Source organism: Bufo bufo, chromosome 9 (genome assembly GCF_905171765.1).
Source record: "Bufo bufo chromosome 9, aBufBuf1.1, whole genome shotgun sequence".
Taxonomy (NCBI): Eukaryota; Metazoa; Chordata; class Amphibia; order Anura; family Bufonidae; genus Bufo; species Bufo bufo.
The window spans coordinates 166,533,077-166,555,202 of NC_053397.1; the positions used below are offsets into that span (position 1 = coordinate 166,533,077).

At 44.1% G+C, this 22,126-nt stretch overlaps 1 protein-coding gene across 1 annotated transcript in view; it reads left to right on the top strand.

The window, feature by feature from the left end:
• Positions 1-22,126, top strand: part of CACNA1I (calcium voltage-gated channel subunit alpha1 I) — a 589,793-nt gene that overhangs the window by 369,917 nt on the left and 197,750 nt on the right. Inside the window, exons 13-15 of the mRNA XM_040407395.1 lie at positions 9,166-9,256; positions 10,473-10,669; positions 12,472-12,870. Coding sequence (XP_040263329.1) covers positions 9,166-9,256; positions 10,473-10,669; positions 12,472-12,870 — 687 coding nt within the window. The remainder of the gene's footprint in view (positions 1-9,165; positions 9,257-10,472; positions 10,670-12,471; positions 12,871-22,126) is intronic.

Here is a 22,126-nt window from a genome sequence, read left to right on the forward strand (position 1 = left end):
GACTCCTCTGCCACTATGGGTCCCATAGCGACTGCTAAGGCGGTAGTTCCAGCGGTATGCATGATAATTAACTGCAAAAATGGCTGCAATATGGATCGCTACAAAATAATAAATATAATGTATTTGTGAACTTGCACAACTTTATATGTAGGTTATATCGCTGTTAAATTATAGCCTTTAATAAGACTATAAATTATTTACAGACTGTGAATAGCATTGGGGAGGTTTTACAAATCCTGTCTAATATTTATACAGTGTAAACTTTAAAAAATGTCTTAGCATTGCCATATTCTGACATCCATAACTTTTTTATATTTCTGACTATAGAACTGTGTAAGGTATACAGTGGCATAGAGTTCCATTGTAAGAAAAAGTATACGTTAATGCATCAGTTTTTTTTTAACAAACTCTGAAAAATGGAAAAGCATGGTGTGCTATGCTTTTGTATCCCTGTTTTTCCCAAAGTATATGTAAACAGATGGCAAAACCATGTGATGTGAACTCAGCCTGAGGCCTCATGCACATGACAGTATATATTTAGCAGTCCGCAAAAAACGGATCCGCAAAAAAAAACGGATGACATCCGTGTGCATGTCATGTTTTGCGGAACGGAACAGCTGGCCCCTAATAGAACAGTCCTATCCTTGTCCGTAATGCGGACAATAATAGGACATGTTTTATTTTTTTGCGGAACGGAAATACAGACATACGGAAACGGAATGCACACGGAGTAACTTCCTTTTCTTGCAGACCCATTGAAATGAATGGTTCTGAATACGGTCCGCAAAAAAAACGGAACGGACACGGATAGAAAATACGTTTGTGTGCATGAGGCCTAAGGGCTCGTTTTTTGAACTGTAGTTCTTATTGATACCATGTAGGAGTATGTATGAACTTTTGACTGCTTTTATTATATTTTTGGGGGGATGCAAAGATTTTTTTTCCCATGAAGCAGTTCACCAAATGGGATAAATGCTTTTATATTTTAATAGTTCAGTCATTTTTGGAGGCAGCAATATAATTTTTTTTGTTTGCTATACATTAATTAATTTAAAATACGCAAAGGGGTGTGATTTGATTTTTTATTTTGGTTTTGATTTTTATATACTTTAAAACTTAAAAAAACATGTTAGCATGATCCGCTATGCATCAGTCAGCCACTGTACCAGGTGCTGTGGCCTCTTTATGCTGTAAAATTGAAATGGCACAATTTGCGACAAATTTATCACCTGGCATATAACTTTTGGAAAACAGCCTTACTACAGCCTAGACACTTTTGCACAAAATGCACCTGTTTCCAATTGTGTGAAAATTACGAACTGTCATGCGGCATTTGATAAACAAGGCAGAAAAAAATGACTCAAACAGCAGACGGTCAAAAAATGACTTCAGAAATTACCATCACAATACATTACCCTCTTAGACCAGCCAGTCTAAAGGCGTGCCTAACTTTAGCCCAGGCTTTATGACAAACTTTGAACCACCTATTGTTTGGCTTGCTTTGCACCAATATTTAGACACACCTTGTCATCTCTTAAAGGGAACCTGTGGTGTGCTGAAACCCGGCTAACTGCGGGAGCCGGAGCCGGGATCGGGCAGTTACAAGGAGCACACCGCACATGCTCGACTAACGCGATCCCAGGCCGCACTGCAGGATGTCAATCACTCACAAGAGGGGACAGTTAGGGGGCGTGCTTACCTTGACTTGAAGCAAGGAGGCTGCTGCCCCCTTGACTTCAGGCTGACCGGCAAGATAATGCTGATGGCGCTTAAAACATTGTTTTTGTCATGTATGGAGCATCAGATTACCGGATCAAACACATGATTAATAACAGACTGGGTGCTACTATAAGGTAATGCTGGCGGTTTTATATGCGTTTTTGAGGTGACAGGTTCCCTTTAAAGGGAATCTGTTAATAGTTTTATGGTATCCAAACTAAGGGCAGCATATGTTAGTGACAGATCCCATCAGTTTCTTTAATTACCCCTGCTGTTTTGTTAAAATCTTGTACTGAACAGCTCCAGCACATACTGATGAGTTCTCTCCTAGCCCAACCCAACCTAGCCACTGATTGAAGGTATTTTTTTTCTCCAACTGAAATCAGTCATTGGTGGAGAGCCAGGAGCTCATTAATATTCAGGACTCATCGCATCGGAATGCGCAGGAGATCTTCAATACAAGGTTTTAACAAAACAGCTGGGAAAATTAAAGAAAGTGACCCAGCATTTTGCTAAGGGGATCTGCCACTAGGTTATGCTACCCTTTTATAGGACACCATAGAATGGTGACAAATTCCCTTTAAGCTATGCCACTTTCCACTAAACTACTCTGTGAAAAGTGTCTAAAACGTATACCAAGTTTGACGCATTAAATATATAGGCCAGAATTATAGTATATTTTCTAGTGTTGGTCGAGCCCCAAAGTGCTCAGGTGCTCGAGTAGAACACCTCAGGATGCTCGGGTGGAGCACAATGGAAGTCAATGGGAGAACCCGAGCATTAAACCAGGCACTTCCTGCTCTCAAGAGGGGAGGGTGTCTGGTTCATAGGAAAAGGTCAGAAATTGATGGAAACACCACTGAAATGGTTCGGGAACAGCATGGGGAGGATGTCTGGATGCATCTTGGACTCCCAGGTCGCTGCTGGGAACGATGTTGTCCGAGTAGTACTCCATTTTATAGACTTACAATAATATGCACCAAACCGAAGATAAAATCGATTTTAGAGGAAACATTGTTAGGAAACATTCTTTCCTGTATATTTACTTGTATATAAAGTACAAGTGCTGCCAAAAATTACATGAAGAGGCACTCCGATACAACCTGTATATCACATAAAGGAGGGCCTCATTCACATTGTGGTACAATTGTTCAGGTAGTGGGACCGCTACACTCATAAAGCCTATGCACTAACGGAAAGGGATGCCAAAAATTACAAGGAACCGGCACTCCAATACATAATTTATTACACATAAATGAGGGCATCATACACATCCTTGAAAAATTATGATTGATGGCCTGCTGGTGACCATCAAAAACATTAGGAGCAAGGGCCTGCTGGTGACCCTCTAAAACATTAGGGGCGAGGGCCTGCTGCTGATCTGACCATTTAAAACATTAGGGGTGAGGGTCTGCTGCTGATCTGACCATTTAAAACATTAGGGGTGAGGGTCTGCTGCTGAGCTGACCATCTAAAAAATGTTGTGGGCGAGGGCCTGCTGCCAAGCTGACGATCTAAAAATCTTGCGGGCGAGGGCCTGCAGCCGAGATGACCATCTAAAACTTTAGGGGTGAGGGTCTGCTGCTGAGCTGGCCCTTTAAAACATTATGGTTGAGGGCCTGCAGGTGACGCTCAAAAACATTATGGGTTGGGGCCTGCTGGTGACCCTCTAAAACATTATGGGTGAGGGCCCGCTGCTGAGCTGACCCGCTAAAACATTAGGAGCGAGGGCAGCCTAATAAGCATGTTGATATGATGAAGGAGGAGGATGAGAAAAGCGAGATTGAACCATATACTCTTTTTAGTGGTGGAAGGGGTGCATGGGAATACAGTGTATTCAATACACCATAAAAGCCACATTTAGAGTGCCTTTATGTTCAGCCGCTTTCCTCTGGTGGAGTAGAGAAGTCAAGGGCAATCCAGGCCTTGTTCATTTTTATAAGAGTCAACCAGTCAGCATTTTCAGTTGACAGGCGGATGCGCTTATAAGTTATTATGCCCCCAGCAGCACTAAATACACGCTCTGACAAAACGCTGGCGGCAGGGCAGGTCAGCACCTCCAAGGCATAGAGCGCCAGTTTGTGTCACGTGTCCAGCTTGGACACCCAATAGTTGTAAGGTACACAGGGATCACTGAGAATGCTGACACGGTCTGCTACGTACTCCTTCGCCATCTTCCAAAATTTTTCCCTCCTTGTGACACTAGACCATGCATCAGGTTGAGGGTGCTGGCGGGGTGTCATAAAACTGTCCCAGGCCTTGGAGAGTGTTGCCCTGCCTCTGTTGAAATTGCTGTGTGTTCTCCTCATCTCCCCTCCTCAAATGGCCAAGGAACTACGTACTCTGCAGCCAGCATTGTCAGCTGGAAATTTTGGGAGCAATTTTTCCACAAAGACCTTCTAGTATTGCACCATTTTGCTCGTCCTCTCCACCACAGGAATGAGAGATGAGAAGTTCTCTTTTTAGCGGGGGTCGAGATGGGTGAAGGTTTTGAGAAACCACTGAACCACTAGGTTGAACACGTGGGCTAGGCATGGTATGTGTGCGAGCTTGGCGAGCTCCAAAGCCACCACCAAGTTACGGCCATTATCAGACACAACCATGCTTAGTTGTAGGTTGAGTGGCGAGAGCCATAGCTCCCTTATCTCCTACCACAGCTCTGCAGCGGTGTGCTGTCAACTAAGCAGATCATTTTAAGCACTGCCTGTTTCCGCTTCCCCACTGCAGTGCTACACTGCTTCTAGCTAAGGACGGATGTCTGACTGGTGCTGCAAGATGATAATTCGGAGGTGGAAGTGGAGGAAGAGGAGGAGGAGAAGGGGGGTTTCAGCCACTAACGTAGGTGGCGGCGAAAACCCTGATGAAAGTAGGGCCCGCAATCCTTGGCGTCGGTAGCACCTGTGCCATCCCCCGGTACGACTCGCTCCCAGCCTCCAAAATGTTCACCCAGTGTGCCGTTAGGGAAATGTAGCATCCCTGGCCAAAAGCACTTGCTCATGTGTCGTTAAGTGGACCTTCCCAATAACTGCGTTGGTCAGGGCACAGGTGATGTTACGGGACACATGCTGGTGTAAGGCTGGGACTGCACACCGTGAAAAATATTGGCGGCTGGGGACAGAGTACCGCAGGACAGCCGCCACCATCAGGTTCCGAAAAGCCTCAGTGTCCACAAGCGTAAATGGCAACATTTCCAGGGCCAGCAATTTGGAAAGGTGCGCATTTAGTGCTATGGTCTGTGGGTGGGCGGCTGGGTATTTGCGATTTCGTTCAAAGGCCTGGGGTATAGACATTGTATAGACATCTGTACGCTGCGCTGGGACACAGAAGTGGATGTGCTAGCTGATGATGTTTATGAAGGTGCATGGCGGGAGGCACCCGGGCCTGCGTCTTGGACAGGGGATTGTATAGCACGTAACACAGGGGAAGAGGAGGCAGTGGTGTGACGCGCAGACACTGGTTGTGGACCCAGGCGTTCGGACCAGCTATTAGGGTGCTTTGATGCCATGTGGCAGATCATGCTGGTGGTGGTGAGGTTGCTAGTGTTCGCGCCCCTGCTCATTTTGGTATGGCACAGCTTACAAATGACAATTCTTTTATTGTCTGCACTTTCCTCAAAAAAGCGCCAGACTGTGGAACACCTTCCCCTTGGCAAGAGAGATTGCCGCAAGGGGGGGCTCCGGGGAACAGTTGCAGGCCTTTTTGGTGTGGCCCACCTTCTCCTTTTTGCCACTCCACTGCCTCTATCAGCCTGTTGCGGTGCTGTGGGTAACTCCCCCTCTGTACTGCTGTCCTCGCTCGGCTTCCCACATTCCCAGGTTGGGTCAGTGACTTAATCGTCTCCAGCACCTCCTCTTCCACTTCCTCACTCTGGTCATCCTGCTGACTTGTTAACCTAACAACATCCTTAGTTATTGTCAACTGTGCCTCATCCTCATCATGAACCTCTTGAGGCGCTAATTGCAGTTGACTTATTGGCAACTGTGTCTCATCATCATTATCCACCTCATGAAACACTAATTGCCATTCCCCACTGTGATCTTCCTTTGACTGTGGATGCTCCAGAGTTTGGGAATCAGGGCACAAGATCTCCTCATGTCCCTCTTCAAGCGGGCTTGGCGAGAGGCCCAAATCAAGGAATGGCGATGAAAACAGCTCCTCAGATTATCCGAGTGTGGGATCACTTGTTTGCCAAGACTCTCCATGGTTAGTGGAAGGAGTATCAGGGTGAGGATTCTGTTGACCAGACTCTTGTCTACTGAGACTGGACTTTGTGGAAGACAGGGTGGTGCTTAACCGACTGGAAGCATTATCTGCTGCAATCCAACCGAAAACCTGGTCGCACTGTTTGACTTCGAGAGTGGTGTCCTGCACCACCCTGAAAACTGAGACACGAAGCTAGGTATCATGGATGAGTGTGTTTCTTCTGCTCTGGCAGCAGGAACAGTTTCAATACGCCCAGGGCCACGGCCTCTGCATGCACCATCAGCAGCATGGCCACATCCCAGTCCCTTACTGCTCGCCTTGTGCATATTAAATGGTGTATATGCCAAGTACAGTAGTGCAGGTTTTGTAAGTGTATGCGCAAATAAAGTACACAGAATGTTAAACAGAAGGTATAGTGCAAGTAATGTCTCACAATTTACACTAAAAACTCCACACTAAACACAGGAGGGAAGGGGAACAGTAACTGGGCCTGGAAACAAGGGAAGAAACAGGTCACCTCCTAAACAACACTAATCCGGTCCCTATCCCTAATTACCTATCGATATGAATAGACCTTGAAGGTAGGAATATTCATATGCTGTATACCTAGGCCCTTATATCTCTATAATACCCTGGAATGAGGTTAGGACTAGAGACAACCCATTTCTCCCCAGATGGATGAATGGAAGTCTCTGTCTCAGGCCCAGATAGAAACAACAGGGAATATAACAAACACAAAACAATAAGAAGAGAGAATACTTATCTGAAAGTAGAAAACTGGCAACTCCAGAAGCACCACAGAGTACAACCGACCAGCTAGTTAGAAGGCAGAAAGAAAATCTATAAACCGCTCCTCCAAGAGTGAGAAGCGGCTACTTTTGGGAAAGGTAATTTACCAACAAGCAACACCTGAAGCAAGGGATGTGGCATTCATCAAAACACAGACACAATAAGATCCACAGTGAACTTGTCAATTTAACCCACGAGTTGCCAATCTCTCCGATCTCCTGGTACCTGCCATGGGAACGTCCGTGACATAATGTCGCTGTCACCACCGCCTAATAAAAACTTACACTGAATGAATGTCACTGATATTTAGGTTGCACAAACGTTATACAGGAGGTATAACGCAAGTAATGTCACTGTCACCATGTCAGGAATCATCCTGCTATGTCTGTTTAGTTCAGATTGCCCTCAAGTTTTCCCTCAGTTAAGATGGTGGATTGTGTCTCAGCTGGGTGCCATCTTACTTCCTGTTTCACTTCTTACTTCCTGTTAAACTTCTCAAGCCTGTTACTAATTGTTTGAGTATTGTGTTTGAGATCCTGCTTGTGCAGTCCTCTTGCTTGGAACTTGCTCTCCTGTTTGTTCCTCCTCCTTGCGGTTTACCCTGCTACCTCCTGTTGCAGACCCGGATTGCCTGACTACGTTCCTGTGTCGCCTGCCCTGACCCATTGCTCGTCTGACCTTGGCTCTGCTTCATCCTTCAATCCTGAATCGTTGCTACTAGTAACGGCTCCGCCTGCCTGGCTCTGCTTCATCCTTCAATCCTGCATCGTTGCTACTGGTAACGGCTCCGCCTGCCTGGCTCTGCTTCATCCTTCTATCCTGCTACCTTCTGTTCAAGACTCTGGTGCTTCCTGTGTTCAGGCCTTGTCCCTGCCATTGGATTCCAGCAGTATTCCACTAGTATCGTGACACACCACCGCCTAATAAAAAAATTACACTGAATGAATGTCACTGATATTTAGGATGCGCACACGTTAAACAGGAGGTATAGCGCAAGTAATTTCGCTGCCACCACCGCCTAATAAAAAATTACACTGAATTAATTTCACTGATATTTCGGATAAGCTAACGTTATACAGGAGATTTAGCGCAGGTAATGTAACTGTCCGCAGCGGACACCGTCAACAGAAAAAGTACACTGGATGTCACAGACCTTTTTAGGCTTCACACACGTTAGACAGGAGATGTAGCGCAGATAATGTCGCTGTCTGCAGTGGCCAAACAATTGCAAGCTATTTAGCGCAGGTTGCGCTAAAAATATATATTGCTGCTGCCACACACAACAATAATCCTTAAAAGGACTTTTAGGTCTTCAACAAGTTTTAGCAATTTAGCGCAGGTTACGCTAAAAATATATATTGCTGCCACACACAATAGTCCTTAAAAGGTCTTTTGGGTTTATAACAAGTATAAAAACTAAAATATTGCTATTTCAATCCCTACACTATCTCTCCCTTCTGCTCTCCAGCTCTCCCTGACTAATACTGAGCCAAACACGTGTCATCGGGTGCTATATAGCACCCGATGACGCGTTTCGGCCAGCCAATCACTGTAATGCAAGCAGCCAACATGGCTACGGCATTACAGTGAATGACAGTACTTACCTGCATGTTTATTGGCTGCGTAGCATGCTCGCCCAACACTAGTATTTTCATTAGTAACTGTGTTCCATTGATTTTAAAAAAATGACCCCTATATAACCAGTTCATTTCTTTGTGTGGCTTGTAAAACCTCCCCAGGGTTAGTCTCTGAAGCAATAAAAGGGAGAGTAATGGTGGAGGTGGAGAAATAGTTGAGTCAGTTCAACAACTTTACTTGAGTAAACTTGCCTCCAGACAATATTCAGGTTTTCTCTTGGTTCCAGCAGGTTTTGGCATAACTGGCAGGCAAACTTGAGTACTCTGATTTCTCTCTCTGCTATGCTAAACTTGGCTCTATTCTGGCAGCTGGACTTTTGGTCTGTTCTCTATCTGCGGAGTGGGATGCCTTTGGCTATTGACCCCCTCTGTATGTAAATCTGCAAGGAGTCAGTGTGCTCTATGAGCTGCTCTTCTCTGGAGAGAATCCTGCTGCAGCAGGCGGGCCTCCCCTAGCTGCTACATCATGTTATGTCTGCATCTGACATTGCCCGGGCTTAGACTGGCTAGACACTTCCTGCTGCCCCTCCCTTGGTAGGAAATGGGACTAGCCCACATCTGCCCAAAAGGGGAGAATGGAATGATAAGTTCCATTCTATCTAAAGATCTCTCTGCCATATATCCGCTTGTTTCATAGCAAGATTATAAATGCACAATGAAGGAGGACCTGGGACAAATACATAGATGACATTATTGGTAACAATCAAAGACAGTAGCAGATGAAGAAAGAAGCTCTGTCTTCAAACATGGAAAAAATGGTAATACCACTCTGGGGTATTACAATATGAATATGTAACTGAAGTTTATTTACTTACAGGGCGATGCCAATAGATCATATTCTGATGAAGAAAGAAGCTCTTCAAACATGGAAGACTGTGACAAATATCGTGAAATTCAGGCAGGGTCAGGTAAAGTAAACTCTTACCCATTTGGTTAAATATTCAAAGTGTCCTAATAATTAGCAAAGCACCAAGCCTGTATGCTTCATAGCACACAGGGACGGATTGGTCATAGACCTTACTGGGAAATTTCCCGGCGGGCCGATGCCCAGGGGGCCGCCTGAGCACTCCTCACGGCTGGCCAGTGGAAGTTTTTGGGGATGTATTTTGTGCTGCTGGCAGTTTTTTGTGATGGACTGTGGTATTTGGCTCTGTTGGGGTGGTATAATGTGCCACAATATAGTATTGCTCGCCCTGCCTTCCATCAATTTGGACCCAACTACAAAACGGGGCCACTTTTAGTATTTTTTCCAGGGCCACTTTAAGTTTCCAGTCCGCCCTTATAGCACATAAAAAGCACAGCAGAACACATGACTATGGCAACATTATGACCTCAAGGGCCTTTGTCAAACCTTTTATGCTCTATATAAGCCCACAGAAGCAAAATAAAAACAGGGTGCGGCCACGCTTTTAGGTTTCTTGATGCAGTTTTGGAAGACAAAACCAATAGTGAATTTAAAAAAGTCCTTAAAGGGGTTTGTTTTGTAATTTTCTTAGAAAACTGCTCCATTTGTGAAATATTCTCCGTAGTTTATTATAAAGTTGGTGTTTAATCTGTATAGTAATGGGCACATCCACCTAGTGAGATGTTCACATATGCTCAGCTCCATGTTTCAACTCTCACCAGACTTATCTACTGTTAACGCCTTTGACAGTTACAGGGAGAGTGCTGCAGCAGGAAGGTCACACCGCCTAAGAAAGTACACATCCCTTGACCTGCCAGGCTGCAGAGAATCTAGCAGAGCAATTGCAGCCATAAATAGGGAGATCTCTGGATCCATGTGCAGTAGAGGGCTGGTTCTAGTTTTGTTAAAAAGAGATTGTCATGTACTATATGATGTATGATTTTAATCATGAGATAACCCCAAAAATAATTTATGATCCACTATTCCACTCCTGATTTTGGACTTCAAAACTGCATCAAGAAATCTGAATGTGTGGCCGTATCATTAGGGTAAAGTCTTATGAGTGTTGAGTTTGCACACAAAGTTGCTGCTGTCATACATTTTTACATCTTTTCAGTAGACAACCATCTTAAACATCATGTTATACAATTTTCATTATACTGTAGTAATTTGTGTAAATCTTACTAGATTAAAATATTAATTCTATAATTTGTTTGTAGATCCAAAACTTTGCACCGTTCCAATGACTCCAAATGGACACCTTGAAAACACCCCTTTAACAAGCCAGCCAATCACTGGAGGAGTAATGAACACTTCCCGGAATTCTCTACAGAGAGATCAAATGCTTGTAGCCATGGACTGCAGGAAAAGTAGTGTAATGTCATTAGGCCGAATGACCTACGACCAGAGATCCCAGGTAAGTGGCCATCTTTTTGACTTTCTAGTGATATCTATATTAAAGAGCTGAAATCTATATCTATATTTTCTTTTCCAAATGCCATGTCTAGCCTTTACTCAGTAATGGCCTTCACCTTGTAGTGAAGGGAGCTCTTTACCACAGCACTCCTCCCATTGACCTCTTTAAGCCTTATTTTTTTTTAAGAATTGTGAAGTCTAAGTAAAAGGGGTGTTGCTTTATAGCCACATACATAGAAAATTTGCATTGAGCTACAATACACAGCATACATGCACATACTTTTTCTGTTCCTCTTTTTAATCTAAACTGTGCTGGAGTGAGATTGAACAAATTTCAAAGAGAAGCAGGCCTCTTAGTAAATTTCATGCGTCTTTGCCTGTCTATCTTCCAGAAATTAAAATCTTCGCTAGACTAGGACCATACTACAAAAGTGGCAAGTGTGTAAAAAGTTGCACATTTTGGCAGGTGTCAAGAGGAACTTAAAAATAACATGCTAGTGAACTGCAATGGACAGTGGGTGTGGACCCACTGTGTCAACTAACCAGTTTGACTTTGGGCTAAATATAATGGCACTGTCCTGGTGGTTCCTGGGTATTCACTATTTAACCCTTGTACAGGGATGAAGACTTTACTGCAGGGAACCAACCAGGCTGCTACCTCCTGGAGCAGTCCTAGTATAGTTGGCAGAAGACCCTCAGGGGTCAGAGACATGGTGTGAAGCAGCAAGGGGTCAGGCAAAAGGTGTGGTCTGAACACAGTCTAAGATGAGGACAGGCTGAGCCTGTGTGTATTCCAGATGGCAATTCCAATATCAGGACTAGCTGAGTATGTGCATAATCCAGATAGCCATTCCAAGGTCTGGGAAAACGGCAAGGAGCAGGGTCGGTAGTCAGGCATGGTACGGTACATGAGTAGTCAGTCAAGAGATCACACCTAGTTACTAGAAAACCTCAAAGCAAGAAGGTGGACCACAATCCAGCTAAAAAGGAAGCCCGATTAGCTACCTAGTCAGCAGCTGGATGGGGAGCAAGAGGAAAGAATTATCGTAACTGTAGCAATTCAGCAAAGAAGTTCACTGAGCATTAGTCCCAGTGCACACAGTGAGGGTGAAGCGATGACCACGCCAGACCAGGAAAGAGGGACAGTGGCAAACACGAGCCACCAGCCTAACATTAACCTAGCCTTACATTAAAGAAAGGACAACCAGTGCTAATTGAATCTCAAACACTATAGTGGCTTCTTAAACGATGTTTCCTCGCTGCTTACACCCATAATTATCTATAAAGAGGTATTCTGGTTATAACAAGTTATCTTCTTTCCACAGGATAACTTGCTGGGGTCTGTCCTCAGGGACTTCCACTGATTACGAGAACAGGGTTCCCTTTATCACTCATTTAAATGGAGCAGTGGACAAGCATGCTTACAGCTACTTCAATCAAACTCTACGGGTCTGGCAGACATAATGGAGCTCAGTGTTTGGCTACCTTTGTCATTCCTATAGAGTTGAATGGAGTGGCAGCACACATGCTGGACCATCACCCTATTCATATGGGAAACACAGGACCCCGTTCTCAAGATTGGAGGGGGTCACAGCTGCCAGATGCCACTGATCTAACAGTTATACCCTATACCCTATAAGAGATAACTTATTGTAATCAGAATACCCCTTCAATGAGATTTATATACACATTCCCAATGTTTAGCAATTATTTAATAAAAAAACAAAAAATAAAATGCATCACATACACACTCTAATTGGAGTGAAAGGTTAAACATGTCGTCCTTGGTATTATTCTTTGCAGGCAGGAACCCGACCACCTCAGTGGAACAGAACTGGTGGATGGGGCAGTCGTAGGTCCAGCTGGAACAGTTTAGGACGTCGCCCCAGTATAAAGCCAAGACCATGTACAGCTGAGCATGAATCTTTACTTTCTCGGGGAGAAGATCATAGGGAGAGAATACATTCCAGAAGAGCATCCAGCCTAAAAAACAGGAGGGCTATGTCTCTAGACAACAAAGGCTCTCCAGATATCCCAGATCATCCTGGAATACACACAAATCACAGGGCAACCAGCAAAGTAACTTGCTCCTCCGTAGATTATCATGACCCATCTGGAAAAGCATCTCAGATAATGAAAGATGTTTTCCCCAAGATGAACAATCGCAAAGACAAGGAAGAGGAAGAAGAGGAGATTGATTATGTAAGCAATGGGATCAGTGCATGCCAATCAAACTTTTTTTTTTACACCATATTTACATTTCTACATTACAGAGCAGTATATCTATAGCTTTTAAAGAGGAAGCAGACACAACTGGGCTTCAACATGTTTAGGACTCACAGGTCTTCTCCTATGTATTGTATAAGCAGTGGCGGATCATTGGCCACTAAAATTTCCTACACAATGCATCCAACAATCACAAAATAAGTGAGCAGCGGCCGTAGTACCGCGCTAACAATAGCAGGGGAAGTGGAAGGAGCGAGTCGCTTCTTACCACTATAGGCAGATACCTGGGCCACCAATAGTTAATAGAAGGTAAGGGAGATTTTCATACTGTGGGGTGTTATATACTAAGATGGCCCTGGCTGTTACATTATGTACTAGGCTGAGGGTGTTGTAATATATACTGTGGGGGGCAGGGGGTGTTGTACTATACAGTATACTGTATGGGGCTGGGGGGAGTGTTAAACTGTATACTGTGTGGGTTTTGGGTGTTGTACTATAATAGGTCATAATGCTGAAGGATACTCGCCCAAAGTCCACCTTCATCACAACCATGTCATAATTGCTTCATGATTTGTACCTTTAGATCTCACCCATTTAAAGGTGTTGTCCAACATTAATGGGGTTCTCCGGAAATTAAGAAAATGAAAATACTTAAATATTACTTTATTTTAAATATATTTACCAATGCCTTTCATTAGTTATAATAGCTGGTTTTGTCTGGGGAGCAATGATCTTGGAAAATAAAATGGCTTCAGTTACTTCACAACACTGAGGTAAAGAGCTGCCTTATCCTCCTCTATGATCCCGAATACAGCAGATAAAATCTTAAGCTGACTTTCTGTAGGAATGGAGTTCATAAGTAGACATGAAGTACAAAGAGGAGGGTGGAGATGTGGCTGATGAGCAGCATCACTTGTATGCATTACCACAGCCCTACATTACCACAGTCTGTCCTATCCATCCTCTCTGTACTTCATGTATCCTTGTGAACTCCATTTCTACAGAGATTCATCTGAAGATCAAGATTATAATCACTAACAAGTAGGAGAGGAGGATGATACAGCTCTCTGGCTCAGGGTTCTGAAGTAACTTGTCCTGTGTGATTAGGGCAGGTTTTGTGTGTACTAATAGGACAGCAGCTATTTTATCTTCTTAATGATCACTTTCTAGACAAAACAAGCCATTATAACTAATGAAAGATATTTCAGAATATATTTATAATAAAGTAATATTTAAATATTTCATTTTCTTAATTCCTGTAGAACTCCTTTAATTAAAAACAGCTGACTGAGAGTTTAAAAAAGAATGACTCTCCTTTTGACAGTCTACATTTACACATGTGACTACTTCTGCCAATCAATGGTCTCAGAGGTCATGTGTGCAGAAATTGCACAGATGACATAATGTGATGTTCGTGCAAATGTCGCTGATGTGACAAGTGATTGTCAGCAGCAGTCAGTCATATGTGTAAACACAGACAGTAAAAAGGAGTTTCCAACTGTTTCAAGTCGGCCACTTTTAATTAATGTTGAACAACTCTTTAACCCCTTCCTGATGCAGCCATTTTCCTTTTTTTTTTTCATTTTCTACTCCCTGCCTTCTGAAAGCCATAACTTCTATTTTTCCGTTCTCATAGAAAGAAAGAATTCCATGCGGTATATTTTTCATTAATATTTACCAAACATATATAACTATGGGCAGGGACACGAAATTGGGATGATCAGGGGCAAATGGAGAAAGGGGGCCTAAGTTGTGTAAACAGCCTGGGGCCTATGATACACTTAATCTGCTCCTGAATATAAGTATATAGGGGATAGCTACCATTTGCCGTTGTAAATAGGACCTTTAATTTTAAATTTTTTTATTAATACAATATAATGAAAAGATCTGAATGTTTTAATTTAACCAAGCATCTTTTGATTAACCAATTACAAACATACGACACTTTATTTTTCACTATTAATTATCATATGAACAAACAGGTGGCAAAAGTTATACCAGATGGAGCATGGAACTTCTGGCAAGATACACAAAAATTACTTGACAATATTAAACTACACTTGTTCTACAACTTTCCATTTATCATTATATGCTAAATGTTTTTTTATTTTCGAAAGAGAAATCAAATACCTGGTGCTTGGTAAACAATTTAAGAGACCCCTTAAACTGCACTGCAGGACTTTTGTCTTCACTACAAACAGGGCCGGTACAAGGCAGGGGCCGAAGGAGCGGGTGCCCTGGGCGCTACCATTTGCGGACAGGAGGGGGGCGCAGGTGAAGTGCCAGCCACGGCCCCCCCTACATCATGCTGTGCCCCCCCAACTAAAATGACCCCCCCCCCCCCCCCAAGTGAGCAGCCGCCGCCGGGCACAGGGAGATGAGCGCTTCCATTGCGCTCATCTCCATTGTAAACTGTCTGTGCCAGCGGAGGTGCAGGGGAGGGAGAGGCGTGTCCCTTCCCTTTCCTCTGATAGGCTGCAGGCAGGCACCGAAGTGGAGGAGAGGCCCCGCCCCCTAATTACTCCTGTTTACCTTTCTAAAGCTAAAGGACCTTTGATGATGTCATCACAGGTCCTGTAAGGGAACTGCACAGTGTAAAGTGTAGTTCCCAGGTTAGAACAGTGCATCTGCCAGGACCTGTGATGACATCATCTTCAACATCACAGGTCCTGCAGAATCTAGCAAAGGAACTGCACCAAAAATGGTGTAGTTCCTAGGTTTCAAAGGTACATCTGCCCGGACCTGTGATGACATCATCACAGGTCCTTCAACCCCTAACAGCAAGTATTAAAAGTTCACAAGCAGCTCTGTATTGATCCATACAGACTGGAATGGAGAGGTAAGAGGAGGTCCTCCACTTTTCATCATTTACCCCCCCCCCTCCATGCCCTGTTTTTACTCATTGCTCACTCATGTATACTACTTCAGACAGTTACCACTACCTCCTGTACCTCACAGTGACTATAATGCATAACTGACCACATATTTCTATAAACACTGCATCTACAGTATTATACCTTCTATGTGTCACATCAATACACTGCTCTGTATATATATATATATATATATATATATATATACACACACACATACATGCACACACACTGCATATATTACACAGTATTATACATGCAATATGTACAGATATATAGTATATACCGCAGTGCACTGATATGTGAGGTATGAGGTATAATAGATGCTGTGTGTACAGATATCAGTACACTTCTGTATATACTATATATGTGAGGTACGAGGTATAATAGATGCAGTGTGTACAGATATATAGTATATACAGCAGTGTACTGATATGTGAGGTACGAGGTGTCAATACACTGCTGTATTTACTATATACCTGTACACACTGCATCTATTATACCTCGTACCTCACATATTACACTACTGTATATACTGTATACACTGCATATATTATACCCCGTACCTCACATATCAGTACACTGCTGTATATACTATATACCTGTACACACTGCATCTATTATACCCTGTACCTCACATATCAGAACACTAGGGAATATACTATATACCTGTACACACTGCATCTATTATACCGCGTACCTCACATAACTGTACACTGCTGTATATAATATACATCTGCATCTATTATACCTCTTTTGTGTGCCAGGGCTGTTTTGTAATCCTATTCCGGCCCTGATGGCATAAATTATAAAACGCAGCAGCAAGAATAGTTCATGGAACAAAGGGAGGGGCTATAAAAGGGGAATGGGGGCCCAATTTAGATTCCTGCTATGGGGCCCAGTGATTTTTATGTACGCCCCTGGCTGCAGGCACTAGGCCGGCAGCCTATCAGAGGCCGGCGCAATGACGTCATCGTGCCGCCTGAGCCTTACATTACAGCGTGGGACACAGGAAGAGGCTGCATCGCATCGCTGACACTTAGGTAAGTATAAGTGTTTTTTTTTTGTTTTTTTTTTACAATAGTGTTACTGGCACATTGGGGGGGCTTATTACAAAACTGGCACATGATGATGGGGGGGACTTTATACTGGCACATGATGATGGGGGGGAACTTTATAGTGTCTGTGACTTTCAAAGTCCCACAGTCCTTTGTTCTATTGCTTTAAGTATATTCTTGTTTTGAAACAACATTGATTCTTTCTTAAAAACGGGGCGGGGGGGGGGGGGGGGGCGCAGTTTGCCATCTTCGCCCTGGGCACCAAATGGCCTTGTCCCAGCCCTGACTACAAAATCAATTCCCTGAATGGAAACCTAACGGATCCCATTATAGTCTATGAGGCCTGTAGGTTCCGTTAGGCGTAGTTATGTGACAAACCATCCTTTTCGTTCTTCTGCTGAAAGAGGATCGTGACATTGCAGTGGAGGAGGTGGGTTGGATGGAGCAAGGTTAGGTATAGGGAACAAGTAAAGAGGAAGGCTTGGGCTCTGGCAGAAGGTGTGCCTGGGCTCAAATACAGTTATGCATGCCTACTGGGAACCTTAAGATCACATTTGCATATGAATAGAAGTTAATTTTCTGCACTTCGGAAATACATATAATACTAAGACAGGTATGTTTTGCATTGTGTTAGGCAGCACTATGTAGCCCTGGACTGGGTTGCATATAGTTAGATTTGCTGACAGATTCCCTTTAAAGAAAAATTTTGGGTAAAATGTAAAAATTTCCTTTTTTGAAGATTTTCCATCTTAATAAATTTTCCCAGTAACACAACAAGGGTTAGCAGCAAAATAAACCTCAATAAACCTTTGTATGGGCACCATTTTAGTGCCATTTGGCTTTTGGTTGGCAGACTATTCTATGAGGGTTTTGGACACCATGCCACAGTTGAGGAGCCCCTGAGGTTCCAGTATAGTGTTAAAGCCAAAAAGTTAACTTATTTTGTAACTAAACCTTTCAAAAAATTTACCTAGGAGTATAATGGCTTGACCTCACAGGTGTTTCATAGAATTTTTCTTTAAATGGGACATGAAATTAAGAATTACATTTTATTTTAATTATATATATCAGTGTTGAGTGAAGCAAAGCATTCGAAGCGGAATTTGGCCTGAAGTTTAGTAAGAAATTCGATTCAAAACAAATCTGAATTTTCTCGAACTTTGTGGTAACGAATCAGGTTTTCCTAAAATGGCGGCTGCACATGTTACAAAGTGAAACTAAGTGTAGAGGAGACAAGCCTGGGAACACAAGATCTCCCATAATGCTGTGCAGCCAGCCAATCAGCAGACAGTCATCCCCTGTGATGTCACAGCCCTATAAAACCTTCATCCCATTTGGTCTCCGCCATTGTGGAGCATCAGCTGAGCATAGAGAGAGACATGGCAAGTGCTCATGTGCTAGAGACAGTGTTGCTGAAAAGATCAATAGAAGAATATTGGACAGGGAGAGTGCAGGGAGAATTATTCTGCGTCAGTTTTATTTATTCCTACATTTACTTATTCCTACATCAGCCATAAACTAGGATATGTAATTCAATACCAGTAAAATGGAAGCTTTTATGATTCCACTGCCGGTGTGCCAACCAATACCACCCAGTCAGCATCCCTTAGGGAGGCCAGGTCTTAATGATGACCATCCTCATCTTTTGCTGGGTTTACTTCTTCCAAATAATCCTTCAAAGTCTCCATGTCCTAGAAAAGTCAGCAAGATGCTTTCAATCCAGAGGGGAAAAAAAGCAGGCTGGTCTGAGATCTGCATTTATACAAGCAGGCAAATAACGCGAGTTTGTGGGCGTTCGCGTGTTTGATTTTTAAGTGTGTGTTTGTATTAAGTGTGTGACTTTAGATTCAGGGACTTTAGGAGGGGACTACAGTAAGTTATATACTTATCACTGCATTATATTGTAATTTTCTCTTTTCTTGCGTAATCCCCATTTAGTATGTGTTCCATTACTGACAGCGCAGTCCAGTGCACATCTTGTCTAATGTATGTGCAGTCTTTGAACAGCCGTTTGAGTGTGCATATCTTTGTTCAAAATGTGAGCAAATTGCCCGTTTGGAATCGCACATCGAGTATCTAAACGGGCGAATTTCAACACTGAGCAGTAGATATGGCCTTGCGGTTCTCCCGGCAGTCGTTTTGCGGCCAACTTTGCTCATTCGCGGTTCCCAAACATGCGAACACGTGGCGATCTCCGCCGGTGCCATATTCTTTTGCATTGTGCCAAACTTTGACCATGACACATCCATCAGGTGGGACAGGACAGCCAATTGAGACATTTCAGCACATTGACCCACCCCCTACCCTATAAATAAACCTGATCTGGCAGCCATTTTACATTCAGTTTTTTGCCAGTGTAGGGAGAGGTTGCTGTGTGGAGCAGGGACAGACTGTTAGGGACACCAAACGCTAGCTAATAGGGCCACAAAAGTCCTTTTAGGCCCCTTTCACACGAGCGAGTTTTCTGCGCGGGTGCAATGCGTGACGTTAACGCATAGCACCCGCACTGAATTCTGACCCATTCATTTCAATGGGTCTGTGTACATGAGCGTTGTTTTTCAAGCATCAGTTCTGCGTTGCGTGAAAATCGCAGCCTGTTCTATATTCTGCGTTTTTCACGCAGCCCTGGCCCCATAGAAGTGAATGGGGCTGCGTGAAAAACGCATTGCATCCGCAAGCAAGTGCGAGTGCGATGCGTTTTTCACTGATGGTTGCTAAGAGATGTTGTTTGTAAACCTTCAGTTTTTTATCACGCGCGTGAAAAACGCATCAAAACGCATTGCACCCGCGCGATAAAAACTGAACAACTGAACGCAATCGCAGACATAACTGACTGAACTTGCTTGCAAAGCAGTGCGAGTTTCACTGAACGCACCCTGAACGCATCCGGACCTAATCCGTCACGCTCGTGTGAAAGGGGCCTAAGGACTGGTATAGGTGTGTTATCGATAGGTGTGACATACTGAGGGGTGTGATATACTCAGTGCTTGAAGTGGGCCGGAACGCGGCGGTACTCAGTACCGCCACTTCCAAAAATTGCCCTGGAGAGTACCAGCACCTCTCCGTGCGCCCAGTACGTGGGTTTCCGGTACCGGAGCGCAGCGGAGAGCTGGCAGTATCTCCTCCCTAATGTCGTTGGCTGGGCAGCTAGTGGAGGGGGGCGGGTCGTTGCAGAGTACGGCTCAGGCTGGCGCAGGCAGGGAGTTGACCTCACGTTAGGTGACGTCAACTCCTTCCCGCGCGCCTGTGACTGAGGAGCGATCAGTGCGGCGACCAGTGACTGGTCCTCCTTGGAGTCAGGAGTCGGACGGTGCAGCAAAGAACATCGACTTTGCTTTGGAATCCAACTTCTGAAGAGTACTGGTGAGTGACAGGCACCCCCCCTCCCCCCACACACATTAGTTCCTCTCTGTACCAGTACCCTCTCTGGTACAGAGAGGAATTAATGTGTGTGATGAGGGGGGGGGGGGGGGGTCTGATGTGCAGGGGGGTACTGGTACAGAGAGGAACGAATGTGCGGTGGTGGGGGGGGGGGGTACTGGTACATAGAGGAACTAATATATATGTGTCTGATGGGTGGGTCTGATGTGTAGGGGGCCCCTGCACATCAGACCCCCCCATCACACACATATATATTAGTTCCTCTATGTACCAGGACCCCCCCCCCACCACCGCACATTCGTTCCTCTCTGTACCAGTACCCCCCTGCACATCAGACCCCCCCCCCCCCTCATCACACACATTAGTTCCTCTCTTTACCAGTACCCCCCCCCCCCACCACCACCACACATTAGTGCCTCTCTGTACCAGTACCCCTCTGCACATCAGACCCCCCATCACACACATATATATTAGTTCCTCTATGTACCAGTACCCCCCCCCCCCCCCCCACCGCACATTCGTTCCTCTCTGAACCAGTACCCCCCTGCACATCAGACCCCCCCCCTCATCACACACACACACACATTAATTCCTCTCTGTACCAGTACCCCCCTGGCAGGGGGGTACTGGTACAGAGAGGAATTAATGTGTGTGTGTGTGATGAGTGGGGGGGGGGTCTGATGTGCAGGGGGGTACTGGTACAGAGAGGAACGAATGTGCGGTGGTGGGGGGGGTACTGTACTGGTACATAGAGGAACTAATATATATGTGTGTGATGGGGGGGTCTGATGTGCAGGGGGGGGGAGCACCGGCGCCTAATAAAGTACCGGCACCTCTTTTGGCCCACTTAAAGCACTGGATATACTTATAATATACTTTATAACATAGAGAGTATATTATAGTGCATTTGCATTGTGCATCAGTTGTGTGCGGTTCTGCTGCGATACTGCAGCTAGATAGAGGGACAAATGCTATTGGAATAACTAATTGCAACTGGTGTGATATATCTGTTGCCCCCCCAAAAAAAACTGATTGACAGGTGTGATATACCTATAATATACCTTCCAACATAGAAAGTATATTATATTGCATTTGTATTGTGCAGCACTTATGTGCGGTTCGGTTCTAGTGAGATACCGCAGCAAGATAGAGGGACAAACACTATTGGAATAACTAATTTCAACTAGTGTGATATACCTGTTGCCCCCCCAAAAAAAAACTGATTGAGGGGCGTGAAATACCTATAATATACCTTCTAACATAGAAAGCATATTATAGTGCATTTGTATTGGGCAGCAGTTGTGTGCGGTTCTGCTGAGATACCGCAGCTAGATAGAGGGAGAAACGCTATTGGAATAACTAATTGCAACTGGTGTGATATACCTGTTGCCCCCCAAAAAAACTGATTAAGGGGTGCAATATACCTGCTTCCACAAAGAATTGATTATGGGGTTTGATATACCGACTTCCACAAAATACTGATTGAGGGGTGTGATACACTGGCTTTCACCAAATATTGATTAAGGGGTTTGATATACCCGCTTCCAGAAAATACTCATTAAGGGGTTCTATATACCTGTTTCCACAAAATACTGATTGAGGGGATTGATATACCAGCTTCCACCAAATATTGATTAAGGCCTGCGATACAACAGCTTCCACCAAATATTGATTAAGGGGTTTGATATACCAGCTTCCATAAAATACTCATTAAAAGGGTTCTATTTACCTGTTTCCACAAAATACTGATAGAGGGGATTGATATATCGGCTTCCACCAAATATTGATTAAGGCCTGCGATACAACAGCTTCCACCAAATATTGATTAAGGGGTTTGATATACCAGCTTCCATAAAATACTCATTAAAAGGGTTCTATTTACCTGTTTCCACAAAATACTGATAGAGGGGATTGATATAC